This window comes from Camellia sinensis, chromosome 9, assembly GCF_055761805.1.
Source record: "Camellia sinensis isolate YWXY chromosome 9, ASM5576180v1, whole genome shotgun sequence".
NCBI lineage: Eukaryota > Viridiplantae > Streptophyta > Magnoliopsida > Ericales > Theaceae > Camellia > Camellia sinensis.
The window spans coordinates 43,103,888-43,115,885 of record NC_138969.1 but is presented as its reverse complement, the minus strand read 5'-3'; the positions used below and the strand labels follow the sequence as shown (position 1 = coordinate 43,115,885).

The 11,998-nt window shown below is 26.8% G+C and overlaps 1 protein-coding gene across 4 annotated transcripts; it reads left to right on the top strand.

Moving 5' to 3' along the window:
• The first annotated feature begins 6,481 nt into the window (after positions 1 to 6,481).
• On the top strand, positions 6,482 to 11,761 carry LOC114303789 (uncharacterized). 4 transcript variants are annotated; one of them, XM_082886698.1, is made up of 7 exons: positions 6,482 to 6,802; positions 8,055 to 8,116; positions 9,274 to 9,495; positions 10,351 to 10,443; positions 10,519 to 10,623; positions 10,727 to 11,103; positions 11,541 to 11,761. In XM_082886698.1, coding segments are annotated over exons 1-7 (1,020 nt in total). In that variant the 5' UTR covers positions 6,482 to 6,642; the 3' UTR covers positions 11,542 to 11,761. The 4 variants fall into 4 exon arrangements, with proteins under 4 accessions (XP_082742824.1, XP_082742823.1, XP_082742826.1 ...); XM_082886697.1 differs by lacking the exon at positions 11,541 to 11,761 and having other exon boundaries at positions 10,727 to 11,241; XM_082886700.1 differs by lacking the exon at positions 8,055 to 8,116 and having other exon boundaries at positions 6,491 to 6,802.
• The last annotated feature ends 237 nt before the right edge of the window (positions 11,762 to 11,998 follow it).

The following is an 11,998-nucleotide window of genomic DNA, read 5'->3' as shown; positions in this document are numbered from 1 at the left end:
GCATAGCACGAGTGATGGACTAGTCTATACTATATATTAAGCAAAAGGGGGTTTTTAACCCCAAGGCCTGTGGGAGCTCCAATCTCCTAATCCTAATTTTCTAATTTTTTGATTTAAAAAAAAAAACTCAGCATTTATTAACTTCTCCCAACCCAACCTCAGCATTTATTGACTTCTCCTAACCCACAATCCCTTTTGACTTCTCTCATAATTATTGCAACACCCTTTTCAATTTCTCCCATACACTATAGTTACCCACAATTTTTTTTTTTTTTTAAATAAGAATTTAGCTATAGATCTCAAAAAGATATAACATTTAAATTTAAATTATGATTTAATAATATAATTATGTATTTTTTTTATGTATATCTATCAAAATTTTAAATCACTTAATGGGACAAATTAATCAATTTTTCAAAATTATTGATTTTTAATTTACAAAATAGATTAAAAAAAAACTATTGACTGATTTATTTATTTTTAATTTACAAAATAAATTAAAAAACTATTGACTGATTTATTTATTTAATAACCAAAATATTTCATAATCTCTCCCTCCTAATCTCTCTCACAAATTTTCAAAAAAAAAATATTAAAACTTGCATTCCTTTTCTCTTCCCCCAAAAAATCAAATAATATTTTTTATTAAAGTTGTAGATATCTGCCTATATTTTATATATTATATTATAACATAACAAAAAAAAACTAAAAAAAAATCTTATTTTTTTAAAAAAATAAGAATTTAGCCATAGATCTCAAAAAGATATAACATCTAAATTTAAATTACGATTTAATAATATAATTATGTATTTTTTTATGTATATCTATCAAAATTTTAAATCACTTAATGGGACAAATTAATCAATTTTCCAAAATTATTGATTTTTAATTTACAAAATAGATTAAAAAAAACTATTGACTGATTTATTTATTTTTAATTTACAAAATAAATTAAAAAAACTATTGACTGATTTATTTATTTAATAACCAAAATATTTCATAATCTCTCCTTCCTAATCTCTCTCACAAATTTTCAAAAAAAAAATATTAAAACTTGCATTCCTTTTCTCTTCTCCAAAAAATCAGATAATATTTTTTATTAAAGTTGTAGATATCTACCTATATTTTATATATTTTATTATAACATAACAAAAAAAAGTAATTTTTTTTTAAAGTTTATCTAAATAAACTTTGAATCAATAAAACTCGCATGCCTATCACATATCTAACTCACATCATAACTTACCTAAACAATAATAATTAAAAACAAATGGAAACCACAGATAAATTAAATTAAAAAAAAAATAGATACCCACAACTCCATCTTAAATAAATTGAAAAAAAAAATACCCGAATAGAAACCACACAAAAATAAAAATAAAAATAAAAAGATATATCTATCCATCTATCTATATCTATACTATATATGAAGTAAAACGGAGTTTTTAACCCTCAAAGCTTGTGGGAGCTCCAATATGCCAATCTTAATTTTCTAATTTTTTGTTTTTTTTTTAAAAAAATAACCTCAGCATTTATTAATTTCTCTCAACCCACAAGATTTTTTTGATTCTCTCATAATTATTGCAGTACATTTTCCAAAACAAATAATTTGTATATTAAAAAAAATTTAAAACAAATATAAATATCTCTATCTATATCTATCTATTTATTTATATCTATCTTTAACCCACAAGTTTTGTGGAAAGTTTCAATATCTAAACCTTAATTTCTTAATTTTTTTAATTTTTTTTGGAAAAAAAAAAACTTAACATTTATTAAATTCTTCCAAGTCTTTTTAATTTTTCCAATACACACACTCTTTTTAACTTTTCACATACCTATTGCAAATAGTAAGTCTCATTTTTGTTTTCTTCTTCTTAACTTCTCACTTCTACACTTTCAACTTCAGTAACCACATATGCAAACAGTAAGTCTTCTTTTGTTTTTTCTTTCTTGACTTTTCCTTTTGTTTACTATTTTAATATTGTAGTTAGATAGCGCATAAAAATATTTGTGATTTGTCTAGCGAATTAAAAATTATAATTTGATTTTTTAATATGATTGAAGTTAGATAAATATAAATCTTCACAAAGAGAAAAATGTGATTATAATTAGTTGAATGATTCTTTTTTTTTTTAATGTGATTGTAGTTATTTTAATAGTTCTTTTTTTTCATTTATTTATTTTATTATGGGAAAAATGTGATGTGATTGTAGTTTGTTCAATTGCTCTTTTTTTTAATATGATTGTTGTAGTTAGTTCAATGGTTCTTTTTAATGTTATTTAATCTTTTTATTTACTATTTTAATTTTATTTTTAATATTACTGAAGTTAAATAAACATAAACACTCACAAAGAAAAAAAATGTGATTGTAATGTGATGTGATTGTAATTTGTTTCAATGGCTCTTTTTTTTAATATGATTGTTGTAGTTAGTTCAATAGTTTTTTTTTAATGTTATTTAATCTTTTTATTTACTATTTTAATTTTATTTTTAATATGATTGAAGTTAGATAAACATAAACACTCACAAAGAAAAAAATGTGAGTGTAGTTAATTCAATGGTTTTTTTTTAATGCGATTGCAGTTAATCAATGGTTCTTTTATTTATTTATTTATTTATTTATTTTATTATGAGAAAAATGTGATGCGATTATAGTTTGTTCAATGGTTCTTTTTTTTTAATGTGATTTCATCTTTTATTTACTGTTTTAATGGTTTTTCTTTACAATTATTTATGAAAAAAATATGATTGTAGTTAGATAGCATAAAAATATTTGTGATTTGATTTGATTTGATTTGATTTTTTTCTGATTTGGTTTTTAAAGTACCAATTATTGATAATGATTAGATTGTATTTTGAAAAAAAAAATTGTAATTGATTTTTTTAACTCACTGTGTTTTTTGAAAAAAAATTGTAAGTGATTGTAGTTTGTTCAATTTGAATTTCTAAATTTTTTATTAAAAAAAAAAATCAGCATTTATTGATTTGGTCAAAATTTTCTGATCAACATTTATTAATTTTTTTCAATCCACATGTCTTTCCACATGCCTACATTTATTGATTTGGTCAAAATTTCTTGATCAGTATTTAAAACCCCCTCATACAAATAAGGGCATTGATTTAGACTCCCTTAAAACACCCACCCCACAAGCCCCTCACACACATGGAGGTTGGGGATTGGGTGAAAAAAAAAAAAAAGTTGACCAATCAAAACTAAAGGGGTCAAGGGGGTGACCCCCAAAGGGGGTCTCAACCTTTATTCTACAAATAATTATAGATACAATCTGTGTATAGTTACTACAGCACCGTTTTCAACTTCTCTCATACACTATAATTAGTGATAAGATTGTTAAATTATTTTTATAAAAAAATCTTAAAAAAACATAATTTATATATTAAAAAAAATCTAAAACAAATATAAATATTTATAATTATCCCGTGCATAGCACGGGTGATAGGCTAGTATTATATAAGAAAAATGGAGTTTTTAACTTACAAGCCTTGTGGGAGCTCCAATATCCCAATCTTAATTTTTTAAAATTTTGATTTAAAAAAAAAAAGAGCTCAGCATTTATTGACTTCTCCCAAGCCACTTTTTGACTTCTCTCATACCTACTCCTACACCCTTTTTCAACTTCTCCTATACACTATGGCTAGTGATGAGATTGTTAAATTATTTTTATAAAAAAAATTAAAAAATAATTTGTATATTAAAAAAAATATCTAAAACAAATATAAATTCTTATTAAATCTATATATATCTATACTATATATTAAACAAAAGGGGGTTTCTAACCCCCAAGGCCTGTGGGAGTTCCAATATGTCAATCCTAATTTTCTAATTTTTTGTTTTTTTTTAAAAAAAAATTAACCTCGGTATTTATTAATTTCTCTCAACCCACAAGACTTTTTGACTTATCTCATAAGTGATTTAAAATTTTGATAGATATACATAAAAAAAATACATAATTATATTATTAAATCATAATTCAAATTTAGATATTATATCTTTTTGAGATCTATATATCTTTTTTTTTTATTTTTGTGTGTAACCATAGTGTATGGAAGCAATTGAAAAGGGTGTTGCAATAATTATGAGAGAAGTCAAAAGGGATTGTGGGTTGGGAAAAGTCAATAAATGCTGAGGTTGGACTGAGGAAGTCAATAAATGCTGAGGTTTTTTTTTTTAATCAAAAAATTAGAAAATTAGGATTAGGAGATTGGAGCTCCCACAGGCCTTGGGGTTAAAAATCCCCTTTTGCTTAATATATAGTATAGATTCCATGATTTATCTATATACTATTATAATTTCAAAATATTGTCATTTTCATTAAGGTTGAAAGTTGTAATTCTTTTTTTTTCATTTTTTTTCATTTTGTTTAATTTTTTGTTAATACGTGTTACAATATGATTGGTTTATAAATTAATTTTATATTCTAAAAATAAAATTTCAAATTTGGATTTTTACTTAAATTATGTTACTATAATTGGAATGAGATCAATATTCATTCCTTAAATTTTGAATCCTTTATTAAATTATAAAATAAAACTTCAAATGTGAATTCTTCTTCAAATTATATTACTACGATTAGAATGAATTCAATATTTACATGTGTCATAATATTATTGGTCTAAACATAATTTGTGTTAAATACATGTGTTCAAATTATTAAATTTCCTCCTTACCTTTTTTTTATTCAAATACTTTTATTTTGTAAGAAATTTGTTTTTATTCTATTTAATATTTTGTTGTAATTTTAAATTAAAAAGAATTTCTAAAAAATCATATTTAAATTATGTATGCCATTATAAAAAGTAGATTTTTTTAACATCAACTTAGTGGTAGTTTGGGAAGTGTCAAATAAGCATACTTTTTTACTTTTTATGAAAATATGTATAGAAAAGTAGAGATATAATGTGACCCAAAAAGATAATTAAGTATATTTTTTTTTTACTTTTTACGAAATGTTGCGTAGAAAAGTAGAGATGTAATGTGACCAAAAAAAGATAAAAAGATTATAAAAAAAAAGTGAGCTAATATGACACTTTCCAAACAACCTTTTATTCGATGATCCCTTTTTAAAAGGTATATTTTCAATAAAAATTCTATTGGAAATCTTAAGTATATTGCTTTTTCTTTTATTCGTTAATATTAAATTTTTAATTAATCTAACTTATTATTTTAAAAAATAAATTAGCAAATAATTCATATATTTATATATATAATTTCGTTTTGGTTGCTCAAGTTATTTGGTGGTTCTGCCCAAATCCACTCAAATTTAATTTGAATTTTTGAATTTCTGCATAGGTTCTCACTTAATTAAAAACTATGTTATTCAATCTTTAAAAAATTTTAAGCTCGACTCAAGTTACTTGGGTTGAGCTCACCTAAGTTTGCAATTCTAGTAAGGGAGGTTTAAAGTTACATGAATAAATTTGTGATAAATTAAAAAATAATAAATAAATTGTGATAAAATTGTGAGACTTAAATTTTAAATTTCAATCTTTTTTGTTTTCATAATTTGCATAAAAAATTTAACTGTGATAAAATTTTGCATCCTTTATTAAATTATAAAATAAAATTTTAAATTTAAATTCTTCTTCAAAATATATTACTACAATTAGAATGAGATCAATATTCACATGTGTCATAATAATGTATCATAATATTATTGGTCTAAATATAAGTTATTTTAAATACACGTGTTCAAATTATTAATCGCTATTAAATTTTTTTTTTTTGGTTTTAAATTTTATAAAAAAAAATTATGTCCTTCTAAACTATAAGGACTTGAACAATAATATTTTTTAATATAATTTTTTTTTTAACAAAAGAACAAAACATAACTTTTTTAGTACTTACTAAACATGGTGGATTTTGTTTTTTTGTTTTTTTTTTAATTTCAATTGTCAATTAAAGAAATTAAAATAAAGAATAAGAATATCTTTGGCTCAAGTTGTTAAAAAGTTAGTTTTGCTAAAATAAATTAGAAAGAAACGTTGAAATACGTATCTTTTAATGACGAAAATAATATTTCGTCTCCAATGTACAATTTTTAGAGACAAAAATAAAATTTCGTCACCAATCTAAAAAAATTAGGTGACAAAACTATTTTTCGTCACTATTTATATTTTTTTGTCACTGTAGATTTTCCCGCTAATTTTTTCGGAAGGTACCAAAATTTTGAGACTTTTGGTGACGAAAAAATTGGTCACCAATTATTAAATTATTAATGACGAATATATTTTTGTCACTAATAATTTTTAATATTTTAATATTATTTAGTGACAAAACTTTTTTTTGTCACTGTAGATTTTTCCACTAATTTTTTCGGAAGGTACCAAAATTTTGAGACTTTTGATGTCGAAAAAATTGGTCACCAACTATTAAATTATTAATGACGAATATATTTTTATTACTAATAACTTTTAATAATTTAATATTATTTAGTGACAAAATTATTTTTGCTTCTAATATTTTTATTTTTGGTGAAGAAATCAATAAATGATTTAGTTGGTAAAAATATTTTAGAGGGGAATAAAAATGTATTGGCGCCTATGGAAGCAGATAGACAGCAATCGGTTCTTCTTCTTCACAGTTCGAGCGATCGATCAATCTCTTCACAGTCGTCTCTTCAATGGCTTCCATGGACGGTCTGGTTCCGATAACTAGGGCTTTTCTTGCTTCTTATTACGACAAGTACCCCTTCACTTCTCTCTCCGACGATGTCTCTCGCCTCACGACTGAAATTCGTTCTGTGGCCAACGATTTGTGCAAGGATTTCCCGCCGATTGAAGGTGAATTTCTCAATTTCTTGATCCATTTTCAGTTTCTGTTGTCTTTGTTTTTGTGATCTACGACGCTTTGCGATTCGGTTGAAGCGAGATTTACTGAATCTTTGACTGTCATTTTGACTTGTGACGACTACGTGTAGCCCATTTCAGAGTCAAAATCGGTGATCTAGATCGTGACAGAATTACGATTGTGAAATATAGCTAGCTTTTAGATTCTGTGGTTTGTGCAATGTCAATATATTTAGGAGCTGAATCATTGGGTTTAGTTGTTTATGTGCAAATTTCCCCCAATCAATTTTATAGTGCAAACATCCCTAACTTCTTCCTCTAGTTTATTTTTTGTTTTTTTAAAAAAGAAGAAGAAGAAGACAAAGAAGAAAAAAAGAAGAGAGAATTAGCTTCTCCCTTTAGATGCATATTTACCAGAGAAAAGGAACATAAACTTTTACATATTCCTTGATAGAGTTAGATTTTGTATATTTGTTAGAAATACTGGAAAATGTACTATTTATTTTCTCCTTAAGACAAGTATCCTAAACAACACCTGGTTACTTGTCAACAATCAACATTTGGGTGCATTTTTTTTTCCCTTTAATATTTTGCTCCTTTTGACTTTGATACTATTGTTAACATGATTTCCAAAGAAGAGCCAAAGAAAAAGATAACAAAAAAGAATAGAGGAGGATATATATATGAAGGTACGAGCTCGAGGAGGATATATATATGAATAGAGGAGGATATACTTAGTGTCTATATATATGTATATATATGAAGGTACGAGCTCCACAATTACGCAGTTCATGGCATCACATTTAGAAACTTTTCTATACATTTGTGAAGCATTTATGCATATGTTTGAATGTAACATATTTAGAAGTATGAGTTTGTATGGTTGCAGTTATGTACTGATCTTGTTGTAGTTAATTAGCTCTCTTTTCATAATGGAAGATTTTATATTAGGTCTCTTTGCATTGCATGTATTTATGATGTAGGAGTGCACAGATTTTCAATGTGTTTGTCAACATTTCATTTCTCTTATTATTTGCTGGTGTTTCTCACATTTCCTTTGGGGTTTGCCAATTCTAGTAGGACTGTTTGTCTCTACACTCCCTTCACTATCTCATTATACAATTTCAATCTGTATGCATATGTTTGCAACCATTTTTTTTTTTTTTTGTTCTGGTACGGACTGAAATGGTAAACATATACCTACTCTATAGTTACTGTATTTTCTTTTTCTTTTTTCAAAATGTAGGAATATATGGACACCTAACTGGGAAATTGACATCACATATGACCGCGAAACTTGCTAAGAAGGTTGTTTTTTGTTAAGAACTTGTTTTTATTTTTTGGGAGAAATTTGATCAACAACTTGAGGTTGAAGAAACTGTAAGTGACAAATATTAGCTCACAAGTAGCCACGTACCTAGATAACTAGCGGCATGCAACTATGAAGATCCTATCGAGAGCTACTGTGAAAATCAGAAAGAGAAGAAAGCACCACACCTCACCATACCACGCACTTGTAGAGATGAAACTAAAGACCACTTGTAGCTCATAAAATGAATTTAAGACCATTCTTTTTCTAGTTGTGTTGTGTGCATTGAAGGGAAATACTAGTTGAATTTGGTGGCCATTGTTCTTAATACGGAATATTGGAGTTGAAAGTCTTCAATATTATGTATGGAAATAGAAGTGACTGGTGTAGGACAATATGAATGCAAATCTGTTGGAAAATTGGTTTTATGAGCATGAGTTTGGCTAACTTTGGAGCCAAATTAGCTTAAAATCCACTGAATATTTTTGGTTGGTCCAAAAGGCAAAGTTGTTCTTTTTATGTGGAGATTAAGAATAAGTATTTGCTTGGTGAAAATCATTTACGGGTGAATAAGAAATTGACACCAACGTGAGTTCTTTGGAAATGGTTCATGTTTGTGTTTCTTGTCCCACATAGGAAAGAAGTGAAGTGGCACCAAAGTTTTCTGTAAAAAATAATGTCATAGATGTATTTTTATAGAAAACTTATTTAATTAAATTTTTTTTTTTTGGAAAATTTTTCCTTCAAATTTTCTTTTTTCTTTCCAAACAGAGGTGATTGTTATGTTCAAACAGAGCCAGTATTTGCGAAACTTTCACCATCCTCAAAGAGTTTCAACCTCTTCCTAATAGATTTTTCATTGCCTATAAAAATGCAGCCCTCCTTCAATCCAATTCATTCCAATTTTCGTTACCTTCTCTGCATATATTTTGCATACTTGGTGTTTGATTGAGAGTGCGAAGCATAGGTTTTGGTTCGTTAGGCAAGTTTATTGTAGTGCTTCTTCAACTTGCGAATGTCATTTTATTTTGAGAAATAGACGTTAGCCAAAGAAAAATATTTTACTCATTTTTATAATAGGTTAGAAATCTTAATTATTTATTGTAATTATTTTATTTTTTATAAGAATTATCTATGACTTATTTATTTTTTGCAGGATGAATTTGATTTACAAGGAGACCCTGTTGATATAGAGAAGGCAATGAACACAAAATTTGGTCAGAGATTGAGTAACCATACCTATAGGCTGCACAAACAATTCATGGAGCTGAAGGAGGCTAAAGGGGAGAAGTACGCAAGAAACCACCCACCGAAGAATGTCAATCCTACCAAGTGGATAGATCTTATTGATAAAAAGTGGAACACTAAAGAATTTCTGGTAACATTTTCATCTTTTTTATTATATTAGCGAAGAAAGAATTTGATTAGAATAGGGAGAGATTCTAAAACAACTAGAAAGAACACAATCAATTTGCTGTGAAATTCCATATGTATTCTTTTCCCTTTATCTTCTAGGCATGTAAGTGGAACATAATAAAAACCAAATAAGTGGAAAAATGAGAAATGGAAACTATTAAACATGGATTGGAAGGCTCGCATAATAGGAGATTAATTTATGGTTCCTTAAAGTGCATCTTTCACATCATAGAATAAAGAACTAAGATTTCAGTTTCTATGATTGTATTAATTTTCTGGTTGTTCTTGGGTTTGGTCTGAAGTTTCATGATAATGGTAAGCAACTAGCTACGTAACTAATATAGGGTATTGAGACAGAACTTTAGATTTGATAGAGTTGCGGAAGAAAGAAAGGGTTATGAGTTTGGTATCAGTAATTGTTTCATATCTTGTGAAATGTAAATGGATTTTTTCACAATCTATCTTGCCCATGCTTATATACTCCCTATTTGTGAACGGTGTAAATTACTTGTTTTTCTTTTTTCACCCAGAAAAACCATCTTATGATGAAATCTCAATAAGTCCTCTAATCTATTTTTCACAGAATTGAATGAAACTAGTGAATAATTTGAAATATCTTTTAAGTTGAAATGATATATAGGAAAATGATAGAGAGGAACAATGCAATTTCTTTATTATCAACCATTAAATTTGTTTTACTAGTGATACATTTCATTGTTGTATTGGTTCATTATTCCTTACAGGAACAATCAAAAGCCAACATATTTATCTTACTAATGATACATTTCATTGTTATATTGGTCATTCTTCCTTATAGGAACAATCAAAGGCCAACATCGCGAACAGAGAAAGGATGTATACAAAACATAGGTGTGGTTCTAGGTCAATCCCTGTTAGAGTAGAAAAACTGGTACGTATCCTTGCACTTTCAGAATTATATTAGATTCTTATCTTTATATATTGAATATTTGGTCTATCGAATTAGGCACGAGAAAAGAAGATGCTACCTGATCTAGCAGAGTTGTACAAGGAAACTCACTATAATGAGAAAACACATGAGTGGATCTCATCTCAAGCTCAGTGTAATTATGTGAGTATATATTGCAATTTTTATTAAAAAAAATTTAGAATACTATTTGTTGTAATCTTATTTAATTTTCTAATAATTATTTAATTTTTTTTATATTTGATAGGAAAATATGATACAGACACGGGCTGATCACTTCTCACAGTCGGGATCAACCCCTTTGACTGCAGAAGAGCTATCAATCAATGTCCTAAAGCCAAGGTCTGGCTATGTGAAGGGACTTGGCATGAGACCTTCATCCTCTATTAGGAGAGCCACTACCATATATGCTGAAACAAATGATTACGTGAAGCGCCTTGAGATGCAAATAGAGACACAAAAGGAACAAATACAAATGCAGAACAATAAAATAGAAGATCTTGAAGAGGGTAAAAAGAAGCAAGGGGAGATAATGGCTGATATTGTCAACTTTTTGAGGACCAAAGGATTCACTGGACACTTTGGAAGTGGAGGGAACTCATCCACAAGTGGACATACTTCTTGGTAAAGTATATTAACTTTAATATAACAAATTTTATAAAAGAATACATGTTTGAAGAATTAGGAAGTAATGGAAACATGCATATGACATCCAATTTGTACAGGTGCACATGATGTATAAATTGTGAATTAGTCTAAAAAATATATTTTTTTCTCTATACTTAAAGCTTGAAAAAAGGCTGTCGAAATGATAAATTATCACACAATTACAGATTTGTACAAGAACCAATATAAGTTGTATGAACTTATGGCACATTAATGGGATGCACCATTTGTGAATTAGCCTTAAAATTAATTTTTTGTTCTCATAATCTAAAAAAAAAGTCTGTTACAGGGATAAATTGTATAATTGATCTAATTGTAAATTGATGAGTTACTAATGTTTTTAATCTTTTGTATAATTGATTTATTACTAAAACTTTTAATTTATTTTTTTGCAGATTAGATTGGGGTGGCATTTTTGACGTGCAACAATGATGTAATTTGTTTGAATGTTCATTTTTATTTGATAAGGATACACATACAGTTACACTAGTTATTGTTGGATTTTTGGTGGAATTGAACAAGTTATAACTTTTGGATATTTTGTGGATATTTCACTATTTTATTATATCAGGATGAAATTATTTGTAATGATGAATGTATATTTTCATTTTGTTAATTCGTAAATGTGTTGATAACAGGTTAGGTTAAGTTGTGATGGAATTGTTATATTCAACAGGTTTCAACATGAACAGGGTCAAATTTGTTGAACTAAAATTTAGATTTTGATAAAATAGGTATATAATGTGGAAAAAAATATTATGAAATTATTGACAAAATTTTTCATCCCTAAAGAAGGTTTTTTTGTCTCTTGTTTGGCTTAGGTGGATGATTAATTTTGTCATAAATTCTTTAT